The 26,422-nt window shown below is 38.0% G+C and overlaps 5 protein-coding genes across 5 annotated transcripts; 1 reads left to right on the top strand and 4 right to left on the bottom strand.

The window, feature by feature from the left end:
* Window positions 1-479: 479 nt before the first annotated feature.
* Window positions 480-2,433, bottom strand: N0V89_012199 (uncharacterized protein; the record flags this gene model as incomplete). The annotated part of the gene is made up of 2 exons (XM_056220922.1): window positions 480-2,154; window positions 2,213-2,433. The coding sequence occupies 2 exons, from the start codon at window positions 2,431-2,433 to the stop codon at window positions 480-482; spliced, it is 1,896 nt and encodes a 631-aa protein (XP_056064909.1).
* Window positions 2,434-3,400: 967 nt separating this feature from the next.
* N0V89_012200 (uncharacterized protein) lies at window positions 3,401-4,160 on the bottom strand (the record flags this gene model as incomplete). The annotated part of the gene is made up of 3 exons (XM_056220923.1): window positions 3,401-3,693; window positions 3,740-4,106; window positions 4,152-4,160. 3 exons carry the CDS (start codon window positions 4,158-4,160, stop codon window positions 3,401-3,403), a joined length of 669 nt encoding a protein of 222 aa, XP_056064910.1.
* Window positions 4,161-4,571: 411 nt separating this feature from the next.
* N0V89_012201 (uncharacterized protein) lies at window positions 4,572-5,195 on the bottom strand (the record flags this gene model as incomplete). Its single annotated transcript, XM_056220924.1, has 2 exons — window positions 4,572-5,017; window positions 5,072-5,195. 2 exons carry the CDS (start codon window positions 5,193-5,195, stop codon window positions 4,572-4,574), a joined length of 570 nt encoding a protein of 189 aa, XP_056064911.1.
* A 219-nt stretch (window positions 5,196-5,414) lies between these two features.
* On the top strand, window positions 5,415-6,776 carry N0V89_012202 (uncharacterized protein; the record flags this gene model as incomplete). Its single annotated transcript, XM_056220925.1, has 1 exon — window positions 5,415-6,776. One exon carries the CDS (start codon window positions 5,415-5,417, stop codon window positions 6,774-6,776), a length of 1,362 nt encoding a protein of 453 aa, XP_056064912.1.
* Window positions 6,777-7,127: 351 nt separating this feature from the next.
* On the bottom strand, window positions 7,128-8,612 carry N0V89_012203 (uncharacterized protein; the record flags this gene model as incomplete). Its single annotated transcript, XM_056220926.1, has 1 exon — window positions 7,128-8,612. The coding sequence occupies one exon, from the start codon at window positions 8,610-8,612 to the stop codon at window positions 7,128-7,130; it is 1,485 nt and encodes a 494-aa protein (XP_056064913.1).
* Window positions 8,613-26,422: the final 17,810 nt, after the last annotated feature.

Raw genomic sequence — 26,422 nt, forward strand, 5'->3', positions numbered from 1 at the left:
TGCGTGTGTGTATGCGTGTGCGTGTGCGTGCCCGGGCTGCTGTCAACGGCGCGGCAAGGACTGCGATACGTGGGCGGGTGCTGTGCTGCGGCCGTCGCACTGGGAGTCGTCGTCGTCGTCGTCGTCGGCGTGTGGTACTCGCGCCCTGGGCCAGCAGAGGTCGACTTGTCGTCGTTGCGGACTCGGCACGAAACATCAGCGCCTCGCCACAGCACCGCCTGTCCGACTCGAGCCGCTTCGCACACACACCGACGCACGACAAGCCCGCAACATGTGCATCATGCAAAATCTAAAAGGTATAGCCTGTACATCTCTATCTACAAGTGAGGCTTTCTATTGGATCGACTGTCTAAATGCGGCACGACCCCCGAGCTGCAGGTCAGTCTGCCTGAGTTCCCACTCCCGAGGATGCCGCATGCCTCAACGGGCATTCTCAGCGTCTGCATGCGTCGATGCACCCAATCATCCCCCTGCCCCGCCTAGCCAAAGTGGAAAAGCGTTTGCTTCTTGTTCTTGTTGCCCTTCTTCTTCCCACCTCCAGCTTCCTCCCCAGCTGCTGCCAGCGCTGTGCTGCTTGAAGCCATCCCTCCTGCTGCGCTCCACGCATTGGCCGGTGTGTTGCGACCGCTATTGTCTCTTCGGACGCCTGCTCCTGTGTACCCAGGGCTGAAGAAGGTGCTCGTTGGTTTCGGAGCGGCAGGTAAAGCGGGGAAGGCGTCCGCAAGGCTGGTCTTGGTCAAGGCCACTGACGATGTAGCACGGGACGGCATGGGCGAAATGCGAGGGGATGCCGAAGATGCTGCCCAGGGCGTCTGGCCTGGTTTCGCCCCGATACGATTCGACGACGGCGCGGGTAGGGCAGGAAACGCGCTGCTGGGCGCCGCGTTGTTCCAGCTCGCATGCCTGTTGACTGCTGACCGTGACGACTGCACAGTAGAGCTCTTCAGCTTCAACACTCTGGATCCTCCGTGCGCTGCAGGCCCGCCATTGAGTGACTGACCCGTGGCCGATCCAGGAAGGGACGGATAGTCTTCATTGATCGCCTTCCAATCGCTCCATGCCCTCAATAGCCCTTCGCGCTTTGGCTGTATTTCAAATATGTCTGCCAACTCCTTTACCAACTTGCCCAGCTCAGTGGAACTTGTGTCGAAAAGCGCGAAGAAGCCTTCAATCAGCTGCGTCGCTGTTATCCTGGAATTACGATAGCCCGAGATGCTTGAGCGGAATTCCTGCAGTTTTGTCTGGTCGTTACGTAGCATGTTCGAAGCTCTTTCCGTCACCGCACTATGTCGTAGCAAACGTGCCTGCTCCTGGGGAGTCTGCGGTACGGCGTTTGGCGCAGGCGCATTTATATCTATTTGGCCAATACCATTCGAAACATCGTTCGCGGAGGCCCTTGCGGGGCGTGCTACGGTCACGGTGGGTGGGTCGTTCCCAGACGGTCGAGGTCGAGCTGCAAATGCTTCCATGGGTGTAGGTCCTGCGGAAGAACTTCCGCCCAAAGGTGGTCCGGCCGTTGACGATGCATTCCGCAAAGCCATCTGTCGCTGATAAGCAAGCTCGGCCCTGGTCATTGGCTGAGCTGACGATGGCGGCAGCGGCTCTGAGTTTGGATCTCGTCCTCGTCCCCCCCTGCCGCCTCTTCCATCCCTGCCTGCGCGACCGCGCCTTCCGTCTTGTTCCTGCTCGTGTGATCGCAATTGGAATCCCGACATATCCACTCTCCGAGCATCTCGCAGCGCGTCCTTTGTAAGTCCGTTCGGGTGTGTCTCCAGCTGATGTGCCTTAAGATCCATTTCCGAGTCAAAAACAACGAACTTTTTTTCCAGACACTCCCTGTCTGGGCAAAGGAAATGGCCTTTTCGAAAGTGATCTTCGAGATCGTTGTAGTCAAGGTAGTACTGCGGCTTTCTGCCCTCGTTTTGGCGGTCGCAGAGATGACAGCGTTCATGTTTTTCTCTGCAATGCGTGTACAGCTCGTCGTCACCGTAGAATCGTTGCCGACAGAAACCACATTCAGGATGACCTTTGAATCCGCTTTGATCAATGGCCCCAGGGTTGTCGTCTCCGAACTTTTGGTGCTTCCGAAGTTCGGCAAATGTGAAGAGCTCGTGCTCATGCGTGAAGACTTTCTTGTTCCGTGTACAAAGATCGCTGGCCAGATCAGTATATCGCTCAGGACACAAGGAATCATCGGTTGCATAGCACGTACCACATGACCTTTCCATGCGCCGTCTTGACATGTCGGTGCAAGTCTGGCCAGCCCAAACAAGCAACATCGCAGTCGCCATCTGGGCAATTGTACTGAAGCAACAACCGGGTGTCGTCGTATGTCTCGAGGTTCTCGAAGCGAATTCCTAGATTGTCGTCTGATCTGAAGAAATCTGCGGTCGCAAATGACTCGAAATTCTTAGACGAGTCGTCTGTGAACATCACATGGTCGGACTCAGTCCTGCAATGTGCACAACTTTTCGTCTTATATAGCGCCCGTAACCGCAAGGAGCAGATATGGCAGGAGCGGTGGTTGCAGGGCGCGACAGCTGTATGTTGGACGGGGGATGCGCAAATGAAGCACACCTCGCCTTCCTCTGCGTCTGCGTCTGAACCCGCCACGACTAGCCCGACGGTCGCTGCCGGCACATCTTGCTCGCCCGGTGCGCTGCTCGCAGGCACCTTGCCTTTTTCTAATGGTCGCCCTCCCTGATTTCCTCTGCCGTCTCGGTCTGCGCGGGCTCTGCCCCGTCCCGCATGGTTGCCTCCTCTTCCGCGGCCCCTCCCGCCAGTGTGTTCATGAGTCTGCTCCGAGACGCCCGGATGGGGCCCCCTCCCTCGTCCTCTGGCCCTTCCGCCGCGTCGAGCTGGGTTGGTAGGGTTGAGGCCGTCAGACGTGCCTCCGGGTGCAGACGTGGTTGCGCTCGTAGTAGAGTCCATGCGGGGTTGTTTCCTATGTACAAGTCGCTGGAACAGCTTGTTTATACGGTGAGTAGTGTGGGAATCGCAATGAGTTTGGCTCTGACAACGACTGATACGAGATGCGTGGGCTCAAGGGAACGCGGTCCCGCAAGACGTTGAAAGCTGCCGAAGGTTCGACTTTGCGATGGATTATTATGACGCGGGCTCTCTAGAAGCGAATAAGTGCCCCATGCGGCGGACGCTACCGTTTTGGGCGAACCCACGGTTCAGGCACCACCTTTGAGATGACTCAACATGCACTTCTGCCGCAGCTACCAGGTGACTCGAGATGATTCACTGTACAATACCATTCAGCTGATGGTCGCTTGTGTCGTTACCTAGCTTTAGACACTAGATGCAGTATCCTACGGCATGTACAGCACCTCGCTGCGCATAGCGTACCGTCCCCACCACCTCATCCAGTGATAGGTGAAGGTCCGATCACAAGTCACAACTCGCGTAAGCCGCCCTCCTCGTCGTCGAACTCGTCACCATAGAGCACACGCTTGGTCTGCATCATTTGCTCTGGATCGCCGCTCAACCGCTCCTTGAGCCAGCCTTCCATGCTGAGGATTTGGTCGGTGTATTTGTCCACATCAGCTTGGCATTGCTGTGCTTCGTGCTTCTTCTTGTCCACTTCTATCGGGTCTTGCTCGCTGTAAGCGGCCAGTCCCTGGCGCAACTGCTCGAGCTCTTTTGTCAGACCACCGTGCTTAGTGATGAGAGATTTGCGGTCCATGCCTCTGCTGGTAAGCTAAAGAAGCAACGCGGTACAAGCAACCCCTACCAGTGTGTGCAAGTGCTTCGTCATCCTCGCTGCGCACAGCTCCCGCATCGTCAACTTTCATCTGCCACTCCGTGACCACTGCATCCGCCTTGTTGAACTCGTCTCGAGCATGTTCCAATGCCGCCTCTCTGGCCTTCTTTTCGTCACTTGGAAAGCTCCAGTACCAGTTGCCGCTGCCGATCTTTTCGACGCGGATCTTGTTATCGTCTTGGAGAGCTTGCAGGTAGTCCTTCACTTGCATGCCGCTGATAGATGCAACCTGTGGAAGTGTCTTCTCGAGATCCTTGATGCTATGGGCGACGGCCGTCTTGTGGAACCACGCTTGAATGGTCGCCACTTTGGCAGCGTTGGCGGTGATCTTGGGTGCCTAGGCACTGTTAGTGAAAGGCAGGGCACGGAAAAGCAGACGGACACTCGCCATGGCTTAGCTGCAGATATGCCGTGGTCCGGGGAGGTTCGATCGAGCCAGACGGTGGGCTTGTCGGCACCGTGGGGTTAGGAGCGCTGTTAGGGTAGACGTAGTCGCACCTACCTCTTATACCTGCCAAGCTTCCAAGGAGGAAGTCGCGGATACAGCACCATGTATCTACGTAGTCGAGACGCCGATGTCAGGTTGTCTACAGCAAATGACATGCCCGCAAGGCAGCCTGCGTTGAGCGCCTGTTTGGGAGCATATCGCTATATACCACGTGCATTGTCCTGGATCTGGGAAGGCGAGCGAGTCTCTTCTTTACTTCCTCGCTAATCATGATACCTCTGGATTTGCATCTCAGTTCGATGTCTCTCGTTCAGATGAGATACTTGTACCGGCTTCCTGTGCCACAGAATAGCCTCACTCCCCCTCTTCCTTCACAAAGGCCTGCTTGGTACGCCTATCTTCGTCCGCAAACGCCGCGTTCTCTTCGCTCCTTGCAGCTTCGACCAAAGCAAAATGGCCGGTCTCGCCCAACGTCGCTTTTACAGTCTCTTCCAGCAGAATACCTAGCGCAATCAATGCTGTTTCATCCATGCTCCTCAAGAACCCAGGCCCTTCCTCCTCTGGCGAATGGTCGTGGTCGTGCAATTCTGCGATGTATTCATGAAGCGCGCTCAGTAAGTCTCCAGAAGGCAATTCCTGGTCAAGAGGAAGTTTTCTGTGAGCAAAGTAATAGTCTGCTTCTTCGTATCGCGGTGGAGCGTTTTGTTGCTTGAACAGCACTTCATCTGGACGCAGCCGTAGTGTTGCGCGCTTCTGCTCGCCTGCTGTTGGATCGTAAATCCCTGACTGCGTGACCCTGCCTGCAGCACGTTCAATATATGCACACATGAGAACTATACTTCTTGTCTTCTTACCTGCTACAGCATCGTAGACCGTGGCCCGGCTTGCTTCTACCGTTTCTGACGACGTTTCGTCGCCCGAAGACAAATCGGCGAGTGGCCGTTCGGAAGACGATATGCCCAATCTCTGGCCCGCCATGGCCGTCCAGGCAAGCTCGCAAACGAGCTGCGACTCGGTTTCACTTTCAGGCTCTGCGGGCGCAACGAGTGAGCATGCAGCCAGGTGAGTACGGCTAAGCTAAAAGCAGGGTCGCAGGTGAACTTACGTAACACGTTCGTTTGACGCCACATCTCTCAGGACCACAGTGACAACGTTACCCCGGATCGTCCGTCAAAGCATGTAGTCGCATACTGTGGTATGACCACACAACAAATCGCCAACCGCGCATACGGTACCGTCCCAGCCAATGTCGTCAAACGCGCGGTCGCTTCGCGTCTCGTCTACGCGTTGCAGCCGTCGTTGGTGAACTTCAGCGGACGACTACCGTCCCCCTACGAACCGAACGAACGCCACCCAGCGCACATCGCGGGCGTCAACGCACTCACCATCGACCGCTTCGACGGACGCTATCTGCTTTCGGGCGGCGCAGATTCGTCAATCGCGCTATGGGATCTCGAGGCGCAGCCCATGGTCGCGGAAGGGTACCCCACGTATGCACCGCTCACGGCTGTAAGCAAGACGGCAGAAGAGCACAAGCTCGGCATTACACAAATCTCGTTCTACCCATTCGATAGCCTGGCGTTCCTCACTTCATCGTACGACCACACAGTCAAGCTCTACTCGAGCGAAACCCTTGCGCCATCCGCTTCCTTTGATCTCGATAGCGTCGTTTACAATATCGCGCTTTCGCCCATTGCATCGCACCTGCTGGTCGCATGCGCAACCCAACACCCCACTGTGCGTCTCGTAGATCTGCGCTCCGGTGCGAGTACACATTCACTCGCCGGCCATTCGGGTGCCATTCTCAGCACAGCTTGGAGCCCTACCCGCGAACACATACTTGCCAGTGGGGCGACCGACGGCAGCGTGCGCTTCTGGGACGTCCGTCGTAGCGTGAGCGAGCTCGGCTCCTTAGACATGGAAGATTCCATTGGTGTACTTGGCAAGCCTTCTGCGTCGTTCATGCGCAACTCTGTACAAGGCAAGGCGCACCGAGGCCCCGTTAATGGCATCGTTTGGACTGACGATGGATATCATCTGGTAACATGTGGACACGATCAACGTATCCGCGTCTGGAATACAGACACTGGCGCAAACACGCTTGCGAATTTCGGACCCATGGTCAAGAACTCAGATCTTGCGCCGTGCATACCTCTCCTCGCACCTACAGAATATTTACAACCAGAGAAGGACATCCTATTCTATCCGAATGAGCACGAGATCATGGGGTACGAGCTATTCGACGGTAGACTCTTTCGCCGCCTGCGCCGCCCAGAGCAGCAAAGGCGCGTACATGACGCCCGTAGTAAAGGACAGCGCAACGGCAAAGACAGAATCACAGCGTTAGCATGGCGTGCGCATGACGTTGAGATGTACTCTGCGCACGCGGATGGCAGTATCTCAGCGTGGATACCTCGGACAGAGGAAGACGCTGAACTGGACGAAGAGGCGGAGGAAGAGCACGAGGCTAAAAACGAGAGTAGAAAGAGAAAGAGAGGAGTCCTGGACGAGATCTACCAGGACTTGACAAAAAGGCCAATCACATTTGGAGGATTATGACTATCCAATCGAATAATCATTTTGGTCATTGTTCTATATGCGTGCTGTGCGTGCTTCGTGACCAAGTAGCTCCGTTAATGCAGTAACGCCACATGCCGGCATTCGCTCGCTGAGCTGGGTTATACCGTTACTTTGTCTCGTGCTCTTGTTTATGTTGTTGAACGGTTTCACTGTTGACTTGCGACGCTTCGCTTCCGATCCGTCTTCGACAACCTCTGTATGCCCGTGTCGGTCGTAGCCCAATCAAGAACTTCACTAGGATGGCAGTTCAATTGCCTCGCCTGATGTACTCTTCTATCGGCATATAGGATGGTGTTACATGGATAAGCATAATGGGTCGTTAGGTGGTGATCAGCCGGGCTGTCCACTGAAGTGCGGCAGCCGAGCAGGCACAAAGCTGGAATTGCCGTCGTTAACCTGTTCGTCCCTCGCTTCCTCCTTCAGAGACAGCGGCCTGTTTGGCGTGGGAGCAAGGCTGGAATAGTCGGACTCATCGACGTGGAACGAGCTGCTGTCCGGCATCGTTTGTGCGTCGACGCCCGGAAATGGCGACAGCACGGTATCTGACTCGAGATCTGGTCCACTGCCTATGGTGCGCATGAGGTGAGGCGAGGACATTGTTGATGGCGTCCCTAGCTGGTCGTGATTTTGAAGCATCATCGGATTCGGAGAGGGTGACCGCCGCCCAGGAATAAGAAGATGTTGGTCTGCTGCCAGCCCGCGTCTGACGGCTAGTTGTTGTGCTTCTTGACGCTTGCGTTCGACCTCGGCCTCTTCCTGTAGACGCACTTGCTCCTCTTCCTGTTTGAGGTCCGAGAGAGTGGGCACCTCATCGATTGCCTCTGAGGGCAGCCGCTTGATGCTTACTTCCTGGCTCCTTCGCCCGCTGTCTTGCGTGTTGCGGGACGAGGCTGACTTGGTAGAAACGCGGGATGCAGACGGTCTCTTGCTCTTGCTGCCGGAGCGCGCTCTGCCTTTGCCGCTGCTGGCATCATCGTGCCATTGTCCTGTCGTTCGGCGCTCGAGTGCCACGGCAAATTCATCGTCCAGGGGTACAGCGTCGTCCAGCTCGTCTTCGCTCGGGAAGATGTCGCCTCGTGAACTGAGGGAGTCTGTAGTATGGCCCGAGGCGTTCGTCTGACTGCGCTTGCGCCCGTGTGTCTTGGCCTCGTTGCCGTGCTGTGTGTCGGCGTCTTCGTCGCTTTCCTCGATCAGGGGCTGCGCTTCGTCTCCGCCTGTGGCTTCTTCGTGGCTCCTCCTCGACTGACCCAGATGTTCTGTCAAGTCTGCTGCTGAAGGCTTGTAGCGGAGCACCTTGCCTCCAATCTTGAACGGCAGCCTGCCCAGGAAGCCAAAGTACGAAGAGCTGGGGATGATGGTGGGATCGGGCCCGCCGTCATGCGGCGGAACCGCGCTCTTCCTGCGCTGCCTGGCGAATCTGGGGTCGCGGTTGCGGTTGCCATAGCTCATTGCACGCTGGCGGCCCGGCTGGGACGTGGTGCCATAGTTGCTGGTGCCGCCCCACAGCCGGTCGAGGTTGTCATGGCCCCAGCCCAGCAGCCCGTCATCCTCGTCTTCTTCCCAGTCGTCGTAGAAGTCAAAGCTCTGCTCGGCGCGGCCCCGCGACCGCGCGCGGTGCCGCCGCCGGTCGTTGTGCGATGGGAAGCAGGGCGCCGTGCACGCGTTGGCGCACTGCGTGAGCGATGAAAGGCACGGGTTGACGTATGCGTGCGCGAAGCTGTAGAGCCCCTCCTGCGCCGACTCATTGGCATGTTCGACCGTGTCGGTGATGTTCTGTATGGTGCGGTTCCAGCGAGGGTCGCCGCGGCGGTACATTGCGCCCGCCGTGTAGACAGCGACGTGGCTGCGCTGCGTTCGAGGCGGCGGCGGGCAAACGGCGCATCGAGCGTGCGCGGCAAGAATGCGACTGCGCGAGGGATGTCCCAGGCCGATGCAAGGCGCTGCGCTGCTGAACAGTACTTTGCTTGCTTGACCGTTGGCGCTTGGCCATTGACGTCTGGTCTCACTGCTTAGCCCCGGCACTAGGCTGGCCTCTCAAACTGCGTTCACGTGCGCCCTGCATTCACCGTCCAAGCCCGTGCGACCCCCAACTTCCTCGCAGATTGCCCCATCATCCTCTGTCCTCCGAAAGCGGATCTGTGGCGCTAGCTTGCCTTGCCCCGATGCGCTATATACGGTTTCTGAAGACGCCGCGAGTAGTCCACGACAAAAATCGTCCAAGCGCGCATGTGTCTTGCTTGATCACCATCACCTCGGATCTGGGCGATTCATTCCTCCCATACAGTCTCACCCTCTCCGCAGAACTCTTCCAGGGCAACCGACTCCCCAGCGACTTAGACATCGACTCCGATCCAGACTCAGACACACAACTTGCAGCCTCGGAGATCTTACCCTCCACCAACGATCTCACAGCCTGGAAGGTGGTTCATTGGAGCGAAGGAACCCGAAGTCTCCCTATCATCCTTCCACTCAGTCGAGACTACAAACGGAACGGGCCGCTCGTTGTACGGATAGGAACTGAGCCAAAGTCGAATTCCGATGACTTCGACAGATTGCTACATCAAGACTCACGTGGGGTCGTGTCGGTCTGGAGTGCGCCTTTCAATCTCCCGAGTGGGTCAACCGTCTCGAGGACTGTTGAAAGGCGTTTTAAGATCGGCCACCGCACTCACCGCATATTCGAAGAGATCGACGAGAGCATTGCCCGTCATGTGTGGTAAAATCTACCCGGTATCACTAAGCATAACCAACGCAGTCTTTGATTGATATTTTGACAGGGACGCTGGGGTGGCACTGTCATGTCAACTGCCTTACCTTTTGAAACATTCTGGGGTTTTCAAGGAGGCCCTAGCGAACGCGCATGGATGGCAAGGTCATACAGATGCTCGACCACCGAATGAACGCTTTGAGTCGCCTCTGCATGTGATCGAGCTTGGTTCGGGATGCGGTATTGTGAGCATTTGCACATATGATACAGCTCGCCGAAAGCAACTTACCATCACAGGTCAGTGTCGTACTATCGCATTTGCTGCCAACAACGAACATTTACCTCACCGATCTTGCCGAAGCACGCGCGATCGCAGTACGCAATATCAGGCATGCGGGCAGAAACCGCACGAACAAGGCTAAAGTCAGCTTCAACAAGCTAGATTGGGAGCAGCCTTTGTATGATGGCGAGACCCTGCTTTTCGATTCACTTCGCAGTGACTCCTCTGAGCGGGTAGTCGACCTCGTGGTCGCCGCGGATTGTACATACAACGCCGACAGCAGGTTAGTTGGTCATCCATATTGTCTCCCTGTGGCTCAACTCAATTGCTTGATAGTCCAGCATTCGTCAACACTATACATCAAATTGCCTCACGATCCCCTCGTGTCACGGTTGCAGTCGCCATGAAAAAGCGCCATTCGAGCGAGGACGTCTTCTTCGACCTCATGTCTAACGCCAAATTCCGAATGGTGAACACAATCTGCTTTCCACTTCCAGGTGATGAAAAGGCTGGCGAAGAGAATATGGAACTATATATCTATAAGTATGCTAGTGGATCGGGCTAGCGGGATTTTCGGGAGTTAGACGTTTATGTTGTGGAAAATGAGCTTAGTAAATAAGCTAATGAATTAGAATTACTATATAGGAGATTATACTAGATTAGTAGAATATATAATTACTTATAACCTAAAATAGACCTATTATTAGAACCCGTAGTGTATAAGCGTTAAATGCCCTATTTAGGTACTAACTAGCCCTAGAAGGTAGGGCCTAGTGTTTATTAGCCTATTTTAAGGTATAAAGGACTATAAGCTATCTATTAAGGAAAATAAGCTTAGTAAATAAGCTAATTAATTAGAATTACTATATAGAAGATTATACTAGATTAGTAGTATATATAAGTGCTTATAACCTAAAATAGGCTCTTACTTATACTAAGAATTCTTATATAATTAATTTAATTAATTATATATATACTACCTTAGCTAGCCTTTATCCTATAATTACTTAAGTAAGGCTTAGTTATAATTACTTAAGTAAGGCTTAGTTATCTCTAAGGCTCTTACTTTAATATATACCCTAAATAAGTATATACTACTAGGTGCTACTTATCTACTTAAAGTCTTAGTAGAAAATACTTATTAGCTTAGTTATAGGAGTAGTATAGTATTTACTTAGAGTAGTATTCTATTCTACTATAATTTTATTAGCTAAGTAACTATAAAGTAAGAGATAATAATTACTTAGTTATTAGGTAATAAGGTAAATAAATGCGTTTTACTTACTTAGTAAGTAAAGGTAGGAGTATACTAGCCTAAAAATAATAAATAAATTTCTTACTAAAAGATTTTCTTACTTCTACTCTCTCTTTTAATTAGATTAATAGTTTTATCCCCTTCCTATAGGTCTCTTCTTATTAATTATAAGGCCTAGATTTAGGAGTAATATACCTACCTTAAAGAAAAGTAAAAACTTACTCTCTAAACTTTACTAACTAAAGGCTATACTATATTTACTAATCTAAATCTTCTAAATAGATAGGCTAAGATAATTAATATATATAATACTAAAAAGAGCTTAAGAACTCCTACTTCTACTAATAAAAAAGAAATCTAAAGCGTCTAGAGCTTAGTAACTAAAAAGGGCTCTAATACTAAATCTTCTTAGTATACTATATTTCTAGGTAGTACCCTAGCTAAGCGTAGACCTAGATACCTAAAGAAGATTAAGAAGAAAGGTAGAGCTATTAAAATAATTAAAGAGTAGGAAGATAAGAATTTAAAGTAGGGTAATTATAAAAATATTCTAAGTAAGGGTAGTTCTACTCCTATAAGTATTATAAATACCCTATTAAAGTTAAAGATACCTTACTACCCTTAATTTAAGAAAGCTTTTCTAGCTAATATTTACTTCCCTTATTTTAGATTAATTATTAAAGGTAAGAGTAAAGATTATTTTACTTACCTAAGAGAGAATTACTATTATTATTATATAAGTAGGTACTTATACTTTCCTTTATAAGTTTTACTTAACTAATCTTTTAATATTTCTACTACTAATATAATTCTTTTAGCCTACTAGAGCTTATTAAGCTAATTAATATATATATTAAGCTTAAGAAGACCTTACTAGAAGTAAGTTATAAATTCTTATTACTTTTCCTTAGTTTTACTAATTATTTAAATAGGAACCTAAGCTAAAGAATAAGGTTATAAATCTTTAGGGCCTTATTTAGGGATAAGTTAATAAGTACTATAGTAGGCTAGGTAAAATAAAGAATAGAACCTACTATATATAGTCTATACTATTAGTAGCTACTTAATATATAGATATTCCTTTTATTATTACTAATTATATTACCTCTTTAATTACTAAGGGAGTTTCCTATTAATAAAAGCGTCTTATAGATTAGTAGGCTAAGGTAGAGATTTCTACTAAAGTAGAGATAATTATCTTATATTTACCTAATAGTAGTAAGCTCTCTATTATTAAGTATCTAGCTACTAAAAAGCTCTTTACTCTATTTTTTAAAAAAGTTAAGGCTTTATTAGTTTACTCTATTCCTACTAATCTTACTTATTCTATTTAGGAAGTAACTATCCCTAAGGCCTCTTAGAGATAGGTTTAAAATTATCTAAGCTATTATATAATTAACCTAACTACTTTATTAATACTCTAGAAGATTAAGAGCTCCTAAACTCTATTAAGTAATTTCTAGCTAAGAGTACTACTTATAAATCTTTAATTACCTTATTAAAAACTATTTCTTCTAATACTTAAGCCCTTAGTATAACTATAATTTAGTAGTCTAGTTATCTATTAATCTCTATCTAAGGTAGGTGTTAAATCTAGAGAGGGTAGCTAATCCTAAATAGGTTAAGGTTAGTTCTTAGGTAAGACTTACTAAGGGAAGGAGAAAGGGGTCTTATTAATATAGAAGTATCTTATAAAGTATAATAAGTTAATAAGGGAGGCCTAAGTAAATCTAAATAATAGATTAAAACTTAGGTTAAATATATTAAATCTAGAAAGGGTAGCTAGTCCTAAATAGGTTAAGGTTAGTTCTTAGGCAAGACTTACTAAGGGGAGGAAGAAGGGGTTCTTATTAATATAAAAGTATCTTATAAAGTATAATAAGTTAATAAGGGAGGCCTAAGTAAATCTAAATAATAGATTAAAACTTAGGTTAAATATAAGTATAAAGGTTTATCCTTATATTCCTATATAGGGATCTTGCTTAGTTACTTAGGAGTCCTAAATAACTAAGTAGGTTACGTAATAACTCTTAGCTACTTAGTTATTTAGAAATTCTAAGTAGCTAAGTAAGTTATGTAACTACTATCTAAGTAACTTAGCGTGTCCTTATCTTATTATAATTCTAGTTATTATATCTTCTACTTTTATAAGCGCCTAAACTTCCCTACTATTATCTAGTTTATAATATTATCCCTCCCCTTCTTATTCTTTGCCCTAAAGAATTATGCCTACTAACTATTATTCTATAAAGCGTTGCTATAACCTTATTTTTACTATTAAAAACTATAGTATTATTATAGTGTTAAAATATTTATTCTATTAGTTATATACCTATATTTATAAGGTCTATATTAGTTTAGGAAAGTATAGTAAGTATTAGAAGTAAGGTTTAAAGTATAATATTACTATTACTTAGAATAAGTTCTTATAGTTAGTTACTAAGAAGAAGAAGTTAGGAGCATAATTAGATAAAGTATAAAAGGAGTAGAATACTACTTTTAAAGCTATATACGTGGCTTAAGTAAAAGAGAATTAGTTAAAGAAGTAGTTATTATAGAATAAGAAGTATACTAGTAAAGTTATTATAGTAGAAAGCATAGTATTAGTAGAGTTAAATAAAGATTCTATTTAGCCTACTTAGCCTACTAGTCCTATAGAGCTTTGTCCCTCTATTTAGTTAGTAATAGATAATCTTCCTTCTAATTTCTAGGAAAATATTCCTCCTATATCTAGTAGCTAGGTACGTCCTTACCCTCTTTATTATATAATAGGGTTCTAAAGGTTTCGCTTATATTCTTTAACCTTTTATTAATAGTTATCTAGATTACTTCTTAGTTCCTAAGTATTTTTACTATTAGGGTATTCTTTCTACTTAATAAGGTACTATTAGATTTCTTTATAGGTTCTTATATATATAATACTTTTAACTTTAAATTTAGTTTCTTCTTTAGCTCTATAATAGAAGGTAGTTTTAACTAGTGTCTTAGGGTCTACTAGTTCTAATAGTAATATATAGAATACTAGGTATATTTTTACGTCTAGTAGTAATTCTAATCTATAGTTTACTAGTAATATTTATTTAGAAATATAAAATAGTCTAACCTTAATATAGTCTAGTTTTTTATATTTTTTCTTCTAAGTTTAAAGATTCTTTATAAGTAGATATACTTTATCCCCTTTTTAGCTAAGGTGCCATTTTTTATTTCTAGTTTATATATAAAATACTTTACTATTAAGCTTTCTTAAGGTTTTCTTAGAGTTTATTATATATTTTTTTATATTATCTACTATATCTATAGCTTCTTTTGCGTTAATATTCGTTAGTAGTTATTAGTTAAAGAGATTTAGATATTTTCTATATATAGTATAGTAAGGTGTTTACCTTATTATTATTAATACCTTATTATTATATACTAATTATGCCATAGGTAATAGTAAGACCTAGTTATTTTTTTACCTATTATAGTATATTTATAGATATATTTCTATAGTTTAATTTATTCTTTCTATTTTTTTATCTATCTATAGATAATATACTGTAGATAGTTTTTATTTTATTCTAATAAGTGCTATAAATATTATCTAGAAGTTTAATATAAAGAGTTTATCTCTATTACTAATAATTATCTTTAGAATACTATAGTGTCTAACCTACTTATCTTAAAAGAGATAAGCTAGCTCTTTAGCTATTATATTCTTTAGATATAGAATTAATTTAATGTAGCTTATAAATTAATATATAATTACTAAAATGCTATTATACGGGGTTTTTATAGCTAGGTTAATTAAGTCTAGTATCCCTATAATAAAGTCTATAGTAATGTCTTTAAAAGGTGCTATTAGTATTCTAATTAGTTACATTTCTCTATATTTAAGATATGTGCTATATTTATTCCTTTAGTATTCTATATATTTTTAGATATACTTAGTTATAGCTTCCTTTATCCCTCTAAATATATAATTTCGTTATATAAGTTCTATTATTTTCGTGATGCCTAGGTGTCTGTAGATAGGGTTATTATGATATTATTAGATAATCTTATTTTATTATTATTTTAGTACTTCTTAGTTTATAACTAAAAGTTAATTAAGTTCTACTATTAGTTCAAGAGATCTATTTTTATTTTTATAAAGAATTACTAAGTAGGTCTTAACCTTTTCTCCTACTAGATTACTTTATCTACTAAGTGCGTCTACTTATCTATTTTCTTTTCCTACTATATAGATAATTTTAAACTTATACTATCTAGTAGTCTGTAACTATCTTTATTATTATAGTGTTAGTTCTTTTATTATTATAAACCTTAGTAGGTTTTTATAATCTGTATAGATTTCTAGCGTTAAATAGCTAAGAGCATAGATTCTCTAGTGTTTTAAGGCTTTAATAATAGCGTAGAGTTCTTTATTATATACGTTATATTATGTTTCTACGTTATTAAATTTGCATAAGTAGTAGGCTATTAGATACTATTTACTATTTTATTCCTATTTTGCGTATACTCCTAGTGTAAGATTACTTATATTAGTTTTAAATTATAGTAGTTTATTACTCCTAAAATAAACAAGAACTAGTTCTATAATATATACTATTTTAAGAAGTTAGAATAATATTCTATACTTATCTATCTACTTAAAAGGTGTGTCCTTTCTAGTAAGGTTTATTAGTAGTATTATAACTTTTATGTAATCTTTAATAAACTATTAATTAAATCTATAGAATTCTAAGAATTCTTAGATATTCTTTATAGTTTTTAGTATAGGCTAATTTCTAATACTCTCTATTTTACTTAGTGCTATCTTAATTCCTTCTATAGTAATAACGTGTCTAAGGAATTTAAGTTATTTAATATTAAATTAGTATTTCTTAAGTTTAATCCTTAAGTGTACCTTATCTAGTACCTTTAGTACTATCTATACGTGCTTAGTATAATTAGATTTATTCTTAGAAAAGATAAGAATATTATCTATATATATAATAATAAATATATCTAAATATTTATAAAGTATATTATTAATAAGTGCCTAAAAGGTTACTAGTGCATTAGTAAGTCTAAAAGGTATTACTAGGTACTTAAAGAGTCTATAGTATAATTAAAATACTATCTTCTATTCTTTACCTTTCTTTATTCTAATTAGGTGGTATTTATCTCTTAAGTCTATTATTATAAAAACTTTTACTCTTAAGAGTCTATCTCTAAGCTCTAAGATGTTAGGTAATAGGTATCTATTCTTAATTATTATATTATTAATTACTTAGTAGTTAACGTATAGTCTATCTAATCTATCCTTCTTTTTAATAAATATAAAGGGACTTACTACTAGTAACTTTAATAGTCTAATATATCCCTTTACTAGGTTTATCTTAATAAATTTATATTCTTTCTAGAGTTCTTCTTCTATCTTACTATATAGTAGTCTAAAGGGTAGCGTCTTCCCTTCTTCTAGGTTAATTATATAATCCTAAGGTTAATATTCTAGTAGGTTTACTTTTCCTTCCTTCTCTATAAATATATATATTTATACTTTATACTCTCTTAGTACTTCTAAGGGTATGCTTTCTTTCTTCTTCTTATACTTTATAACCTAGTAGTTTCTACTAGCGTCTACTAAGAGTAATTTCTATTTTTTAACTTTCTATTATAAGTTTATATTATTAATAACACTCTTATCTACCTTTAATCTCTATTATTACGTAGGCTTAGCTTATAATATATATTTATAGTATTCTAAGGATAGCGTTCTTAAACCCTAATTAATATATAGGTTATGCTTCCTTAACTAGGATAATCCTAATATAATATTATATCTAGATCTATCTAGTATATTAAGTATAATTATCTCTCTATATCTATAGATCTAAAGTATAGTAGTAACTTTATAAGTAATATATAGCGTGTTTAGCATTTAACTTCTATTTATAATATAGATAGGATAAGCTTCGTCCTTAAGTATTAGCTAGAGTCCTACTTATAGTGCTACTTCTTAGGATATAAAGTTTTCTAATATGCCTAAATCTAATAGTGCCTTAATCTATATTTTATTAAGCTAAACTAGTAGCTTAATTAATACCTTACTATTAATAGTATTTAACTCTCTAATAGCGTCTCCTTACCTATCTATAAGTCTTTAAGGGTTTCTTAGGCCTTAGGGGCTAGGATTTAGTCTAAAAAAGAACTATTCTTAAGAGCTAGGTAGTCTATATTCCCTTTTTATTATTCCTTTTACTCCTACCCTTCTCTTCTTCTACTATAGTTATTCTTCTACTATAGTTTCTCTTTAGAAGCTTTACCTTTCTACGCTATACTTATTTCTATATAAATATTAATAACTATTCTTAGTTAGTTAGGGTTTTTACTAAATCTATAGATACGCTTATCGTCCTAGTGTCTACTATAATTAATATTTAAGTAAGTTTGCTATCTGTCTTAAGTGTATATTCTATTATAGAGCGTACTAGTTACTATATTTTATGCGTTATTTATATTTAGGAAGTATAACCTTTCTTACTTATTCTATAGATATTTGTTATATTTATTAATTAGGTAATTATACTATTCCTAATAGCATTATTATTTATTTAGTAGTTATTTGCCTCTATATAGCTCCTTAGCTCTATAGTGGGTTAGGCACTAGTTATATCTATATTTAATCTATTAGATGTTTAAGTGCTATAGGTTTTAGTGGTCTAGGTAGTACTTTTATAAATAGTCTAGGTTCTTATTATAGAAGTATTTACTAGGGTTTTATTATATATATCTATAATCTACCTATTATCTATCTTCCTTTGTAATAATTTCTAGTTGGCGTTTATTATAAGCTTCTAGTAGTATAGAGAATAATAGTAAGATTATTATAGGTAATAATAATATATCTCTATCTTATAGTTAAATTAGTAGTTTATCTAAGTATTCCTATATATTTACTCTATTAGTAAAGATTACTTCTTTACCTTTAAACTATAGGTAAGGTATTAGTATCTACTTAACTTTCTTATCTACTATTTTAGATTATTCTTCTTTTGTGTCCTTATAATATTGTAAATTAGTTAATAGCTCTAATCTAGATTCGTCGTTAAGTATAAGGTTATTAATAGCGTTTATAATAGTCTATTCTTTGTCCTTAATTTCCTTTATTAGGACGGTAAGTATATTTAACTACCTAATAACCTTATTCTTAGATCTATAGTTCCTAGCAATGTGGCCTAGTTTACTATATATAAAATATATATAAGTCTTAGTCCCCTAGTGTTAGGTTCTATCTAAGATACGCGTATTAGGCTTATAAAAGCCTAGTCCTTTTCCTTTTCCTTTACCTAAGTAGTTAAACTAGATATCTTCTATTAGCTAGTATCTATAGGAGTCTTATAATTAGTGTTAAGGTTCTTTTAGTAGCACCCTATAGACTATAGGTGCTAGTTATCTAAAACTAATATTTCTTAGGTTACGTTAAAATTCCTATTATAGTGCAAACTATTCTCTATTAATCCTAATTAATTTATTATATAATTTATTAAGGGTCCTAATAATTCCTCTACTATGTAGAAGTTCTTCTTATAGAGGTTTCTTAAGACCTTATTTATATATTATTATTAGTAACTTATTATCCTAGTTAAGTTATACAGCGTTCTTACGGAACTTAGCTATATATTTAGCTACTAATTATTATTATATTATAGTTTAAATATTTTATGCTGTAATAGGTACCTTATTAGCGATTCTAAATATCTATTTAAGGTATTTCTTAAAATTAGTATAGTCTTTAATAATATTAACTACGTCTATATAGTTATCTATATATTCCTTGTTTTTATTGTCGTAGTCTATTTCTAGATACTTAGTTATATAGGGTTAAATCTATTCTCTAGCATTACCTTATATATAAGTAGCTACGAAGATAACCTTTTATTTGTCTTTAGGTTATTTATTAAGTTTAAAGAAGTAGAGGTCTAACTAAAGAAGCTAGATATTAGTATACTTTCTATTACTATAATATAAATTAGGTTTATATACTTTACTCTTAGAGTTGCCTATTAGAGTAATAGTATTATTATCTAAAGCTATAGAAGAAGTAGGAGTCCTTATAGTTATATTAAGGGTGTTTAAGATATTAAATCTAGAAAGGGTAGCTAGTCCTAAATAGGTTAAGGTTAGTTCTTAGGCAAGACTTACTAAGGGGAGGAAGAAAGGGTTCTTATTAATATAGAAGTATCTTATAAAGTATAATAAGTTAATAAGGGAGGCCTAAGTAAATCTAAATAATAGATTAAAACTTAGGTTAAATATAAGTATAAAGGTTTATCCTTACGTTCCTATATAGGGATCTTACTTAGTTACTTAGGAGCCCTAAATAACTAAGTAGGTTACGTAATAACTCTTAGCTACTTAGTTATTTAGGAACCCTAAGTAGCTAAGCAAGTCACGTAACTACTATTTAAGTAACTTAGCGCGTCCTTATCTTATTATAATCCTAGTTATTGTATCTTCTACCTTTATAAGCGCCCAAACTTCCCTACCGTTATCTGGTTCGTAATAGTTATATAGCTAGAAACTACCTAAGTAAAGGCTAGGATAAGTCTATAAAGGGTACTAAAGAGGAACTAAGGAAATAAGAAATTTTAAAAGATACTAAGGAGAAACTAGCTAGTAGTAAGGAATATAAGGCTACCTATTAGGCTAAGTGTTCCTAGGATACGTACACATCGCATATAAAAATAAAGAAAGATATAGGATACTAGCTAATAGGTAAAAAGTTAGTAGTAACCTAAGAAAGATAAATAATTCTATAGCTTAAGAAATAAAATGCCTAAGTCCTAGGATTCTTTAATATAAGCGACTTAAATAGTGAGTTAGATAATAAGGAATAGGAAAATAGTTTAGATAAATTAATTAATATTCTATTCTAGTTAACCCTCTAAGAGGAGGAACCCTTCTCCTTATTACCTATATAGGAAGTACCTATGTCTCCTAGAAAGAATATCTATATTAGAGGAATAAAGTACTTTTAGCTAAAAGGACTAGCCCTTAAGGTAGCTAAGATAATTAGGTTAGCTAACTTTAGATAGTAAATTAAGGGAATGCGCTTTTACTATAGAAACTTATATAGGGAAATAATCTACAAAGTTTATAAGAACTAGAAGGTCTAGTTTCTAAGAAATACTAAGTTTACTAGCTTTAATAAGTGGGTTAAAAGAAACATAATTCTAGTAGTAGAGATACTAGATAGTTAAACCTAGGCTTAAATAGCTAATAAAATTAGGTAGGTAGATAAAGTACACATACCCTAAATTATAATAAAATATTAGATTCTAATTAAGGAAGAGTATTTAAAGGATAAAATTAAACCTATAGAAGGGGATAACCCCTAAATACTAACTAAATATCTAGCGCATTATAAACTCTTATAGATATTATGTATAGTAGATAACTATCTAATATACCTAGTACTAAAAAGGAAATACTACGCCTTCCTAATCTAAATAATAGATAACCCTTATAATAATCTTATCTAAAGGGATAAAGTATATAGATAGTATCTAGAAAAAAGAGTTAGTAGATACCTAGTACTAGCTCTAGGACCCCTCCTACCACATAAGTATATTAAGGGATAACTATAGTATAAATACCTAGAAAATAAGTGCCTAAAGTACATAGTAATAAAAATCTAGACTAAGTATTAGCTAAAGGGTAAGGAAGCCCTTAGAGGGATACTTAGGCTATATATAATACTTAATAGAGAATACTAAGGGAGACCTATTTAAGCTATAATTAATAGTAGAGCTACCTAGAACTTTATATTAAAGGACTTTATAGAGGAAGAAGGGCTCTACTATATAAATAAAAAAGAATAATAGACCCTATATAATATTAAGTAGCTACTATTCTAGAAATAAATTAATATAGAAACCACGCCAGGAACCTTCCTATTAGATAGATTAGTAATTAATAATTTTATTATAGATTTAGCTAAAATAGATAACTAATAGGATATAATCCTTAGAATACTATAGCTAAGGTAAGTTAACCTAACTATCTATTAGGGGACTAAAGAAATTAAGTACCCCTATTAGTTAGCCACTAGTAAGGAACAAATTCTAGGTATCCTAGAATAATACTAAGAGTTTATAGATATCTTTAATAAACTAGAAGGTTACCTACTAGAATATATAGGTTAGAATTATAAAATTAGGTTAGAAGAAGGAAAATAACCTATATAGGGACCTATTTATAAAACTATAGAAAAGGAATTTAAGGTTACTAAGTAATATATTAAAAATAACCTTAAGTAAGGGTATATTTAACCTTCTAAATCTTCTACGGCTTATAGAGTTACGTTTATAGAAAAGAAAGATAACCCTAAACTATAATTTTATATAGACTTTAGGAAGACTAACGCTATAACTAAGAAAGATTAATACCTATTACTACTAATCTTAGACCTATAAGACTAGCTATAAGATGTAAAAATCTTTATACGCTTAGATATTAAAAATGCATACCACTAAATTAGGATAAAGGAAGGTAAGGAATAGAAGATAGCTTTTTAAACTAAACTAGAACTTTTTAAATATAAGGTTATGCCCTTTAGGCTTACTAATGCCCTAGTAGTATTCTAATAATAAATTAATACTATCTTAAGAGAATGCCTAGGAGAATATATAATAGTATACCTAGATAATATACTAATCTATTTAATAAATAAATAATAATATAAAGGGTACGTTAAGGAAGTACTTAAATAAATAAGTAAGGCTAAGCTATATCTTAAGCTTAAGAAATATAAGTTCTATATAACCTAGACTATCTTTCTAGGGTTTATAGTTAAACTAGGGAAACTTAAAATTAAATAAACTAAACTATAGGAGGTCTCTAAGTAGGGAACCCCTAAATATATTAAAGATATTTAGTCTTTCCTAAGATTTTATAACTATTATAGGAAGTTTATTCTAGAATAGACTAGGATTATAGAACTACTTATAAGGTTAACTAAGAAGGAAGTCCCTTTTAAGTAGATAGATAAGTGCTAATAAGTAATAGATTAGCTAAAAAAAGAGTTTATAAAGGAACCTATTCTATAGATCTTTAACCTACGCTATCTAGTAATACTTAAAACTAATGCATTAAATTTTACTATAGGGGTATATTTACTTTAGTAAGATCTAAAAATAGATAAAAAACACCTATATAGCTATTATTCCTAAAAAATAAAGGCTATAGAACTTAACTACAATATCTATAATAAGAAAATATTAGTAATAGTTAAAGCCTTTAAGAAATAGAGAACGTATTTCTAAGGAGCTAAATATTAGACACCTATATTCTTAGATTATAAGAACCTAATAGGATTTATAATTAATAAAGCCCTTACCCCTAGATAAGTAAGATAGGCATAGACCTTATTAATATATAACTTTAAGATTATATATACTAGGGGAATAGAAAACCTTAGGGCTAATACCCTAAGTAGATAACTAGACCTCTAAGGAAAAGTAGAAGTATTAGGAGCTTTACTTAGGTATAACGCTAACAGCACTATTATTTATAATATACTAAAGTTAGTAGCAATAATAGAGGCATAGACTAGTATATAGCTTAACTAGATAAAAAAGGAAACTATAATTAATAAAGAAAGTATAAGTTATCTACTAGTAGGAATAATATATAAGGATAATATATATAAAGTCTTTAATAGGATCTTTATCCTAGCAAAAATCTAGAGAGAATTTATATAATAATTCTATAAGGTACTAGCACATAGCTACTAAGAAATTAAACAAATACTAGAATAACTAATAAGGAACTACTACTTTCCTTAAGCCTAGTAGATAGTTATAGAGGTCCTTAGGGATTACGTAGACTACTATAGAAATAAACTAAATAGGTACGCACTATATAGGTAATTATAACCTATAGAAGTACTAAATAGACTATAGGGAGTTATTATAATAGACTTTATAATAGGATTACTAAAGTCTAAGGACCTAGATAATAAAGTTAAATATAATAGAGTAATAGTTATTATTAATAAAATAACTAAGTACGCTTACTTCTTACTATATAAGGAAGTTAGTAAAGTAGAATATATAGTATTCTAGTTTACCTCTATAGTAATAGTATAGCATAGTGCCCCTAATAAGATTATTACTAATAGAGATATATATTTTATATCTAAGTTCTAGTAGATAGCATTTACCCTTATAGGTATTAAATATAGTATATCTATAGTATACTATCTATAAATAGATAGCTAGACTAAAAGAATAAACTAGATAGTAGAATAGTTCCTTAGGTGTTACCTAAACTACTAATAAAATAACTAGGTAGGGTTACTCCCTATAGCATAGTTAGCCTATAATAGCTTATAATATAGTGCTACTAGAGTTTTACTATTCTTTACAAACTATAGATTTAACCTAGTAGCTTATTAAGTGCCTAGGATAATGAGATCCTAGAGCGTAGATAGAGAAGATTAGGTAAAGGAAATTATATAAATCTATACCTAACTCTAGTAAGATGCTATATTCCTATAAGGAAAGATAGGTAAATACTATAATCTTAAGTATAAGCCTACGCCTATGCTAGAGAAGGGAGAGAAAGTCTAGCTACTATAAAAAAATATTACTAGTAAATAACTATTAAATAAACTAGACTATCTAAAAATTAGACTATATAAGGTCCTTAAGTAGATTACCCTAGTTTTGTTTAAACTATGCCTCCTAAATAATATAAAAATATACCTAGTATTCTATATAGCCTTATTAGAAAAAGCACTATAAAACGTAGAACCTATAGTTTATAAAGTAGACACATACAGAGAATAGTAAGAAGAATAGGAAGTAGTAAGTATTAATAGATACTAACTAATAAATAGTTAGAACTACTATAAGGTTAAATAGCTAGGGCGTAATAAAAAGGGAAACCTATAGGATAATACCTAGAAACTAGAAAGTAATCTTAACTACCCTAAGAAGTTAGAAGAATTTTAGTTAAACTAATCTCTTAAAGAAAGCCTAGAGATATTAGACTAAGAGTTAGACTACCTTATAGTAAATTATAAAGAACGCTACTATTAGAGAAGGTATAAGTAGCGTTTTAAGAGACTACTTTACCCTTCTTAGAACTATTCTATAGACTAGTAGCTTTTAGCTCTACTTCTTCCTAATCTAGTTTAGCCTCTAGAAATGCTAACTAATAATCCTCCTACTTATTAAGAAGCTCCTTCTATTTCTATAACTATAATACCTTTACTTAGGTAGTAGTAAGGGCATCTAGAATCTCTTCCTAGGCTTTCTTAGCCTTAATAAGTTTAGCTTAAATTTTAGCTTAGGAATAACTAGTGTTGCGTACTATAAATAATTAATATAGATAGGATAATAGTAGTAGATAATATACTCTTAGCTACTAAAATACTATTAATATTATAAGAACTATAAATATTTAAATAGATATAAGCTTTGTAAGTAGGACGCCTAGGCGTATTATATAGAGAAAGCTTACATAGAATTTTTAACTAATTATAGTAAGAGTAAGGTATAGTAAGAAATCTATAATAACTAATTTTATTGGTAAGCATGAGTTATTTATTAGTTTTATAAGAAGGTATAGAGGGCGATAATAACCTAACTTATAATAGGGCTTACCCTACTAATATAGCACTACCCCTATAATAGATTAATCTTTAGGCTAAAGACTTAGAAGGGGGAGATAGTATTATAGCTACTATGCTGTAATAGAATTATAGAAATTATATTAATAATAGTAGTAACTAATTAGATTATATAGGGGAGGAATATAATTATAGGTTAGATACTAAGTATAATATAGGCACGTAAGGAAGTTATGTGATTAAATCTATAGATCTATAGGATAGAGCTATAGAGCCTAGATCTATAGAATCTATAGGTAGAGCCTATAGAGCTATTATTAGATAGTAGTATATAGAGATAATAGATTACTATAGGGTAAGCCTTTATTATTAATCTATAATATAGTTCTCTATATCTAGTTTCCTTATAGAAGATTACTATTAAGTCCTTAGTAATATCTTCTTATAGTAGTAATTAATTAATATTTATACTATATATAATCTATACTACCCTACACGCTACTTATCTCTCACTAGAACCCTAATAGGGCTACGGCTAGTAACGCAGTCCTAGAGGCCCTATTACATCTAGGTACTTATTCTTTTAGGTGTCTAGAAATAACTTAAGAGGTATATATAAGTAAGTAATACTTATAGTTTCTTCTCTTTATCCTAAAAATCTTTATATTTTTTATATATAGAACTAGTGCTTTAAGGGCTCTCTTTTTTAGGTAACTTAATTACTAGTGCTAGAGCTCCTTACTATCTTCCCTAAGGTAATTAAATCTTAAGGATCTTTAGTTTTTATTTATTATACTTATAATAATAGAATAAGAGTAAATAGGCTTAAATTTAAGAAAAGTAAGGTTATACTTAAGTATAAGCTCTATAAGTACTATATTATTCTTTAAAGTCCTAATATATAATATATAATCTAAACTAAAATACTAGATTCTAGTTTTTACTAGATAAGCTTCTAAGATAATATTTATATAAAAACCTTTAATAACTTTAATATCTTTAAGTAGTAGATCGGGTCTAGACCCAGATCTAGGCCCATAGGACCACATAGGACACTTATAATAAGAGAGAACCTTCTATTCCTTTTTATACTTTTTTTATTTCTTTTTATACCTTTTCTATACTAACGCAGCACTAACTAGTAGTAAATTAAATGCTAACACACCTCCTTAATATCTATGCCTAGCGCTTTCTAATAGCAACTTAATCTCTTTAGGTAGACTAATAATATCTCCTACACCTTCTATTCTTACCTACTAATACCTTATAACCTAAGTAATATACTATAGCACTCTTAACTATATCTACTACATTATTATTAATAGCTACCTATATAGATTATTTATGCTAATACCCTTAATAGGGCCTCTATATTAATAAGCTACTTTAGTTTTATAGCCTTATATGCTATTACCTACGCTATAAAGCTAGTATAGCCTCTTATCTAGTTCTTAAGAAACGCTATAATCTCCCTTTATTAGTTAGTAATAAACTCCTTATTCCTAGCTATCTACTATAGAGGCTCGCCTATATAAGTAGTTAGTAATATATTATATAATAATAGTATACTTAACTTACTAATAAGCTCTATAAAAGTATTCTCTAAGACTATAAGCTTTAGTGTCCTTTTACTAAGCGTAAGAGGTTATTAGAGTTAGAGTTAAAGACTACGTATAATACTTATAAGCTATATATATAGGTAGGGCTTTATTAGATCTATATTATTAATAGAGATAAACTCTTTACTAGTATAGACTAGATTAAAGCCTTTACCCTTAAT

Source organism: Didymosphaeria variabile (genome assembly GCF_027946475.1).
Source record: "Didymosphaeria variabile strain IMI 356815 chromosome Unknown scaffold_10, whole genome shotgun sequence".
Classification (NCBI taxonomy): Eukaryota; Fungi; Ascomycota; class Dothideomycetes; order Pleosporales; family Didymosphaeriaceae; genus Didymosphaeria; species Didymosphaeria variabile.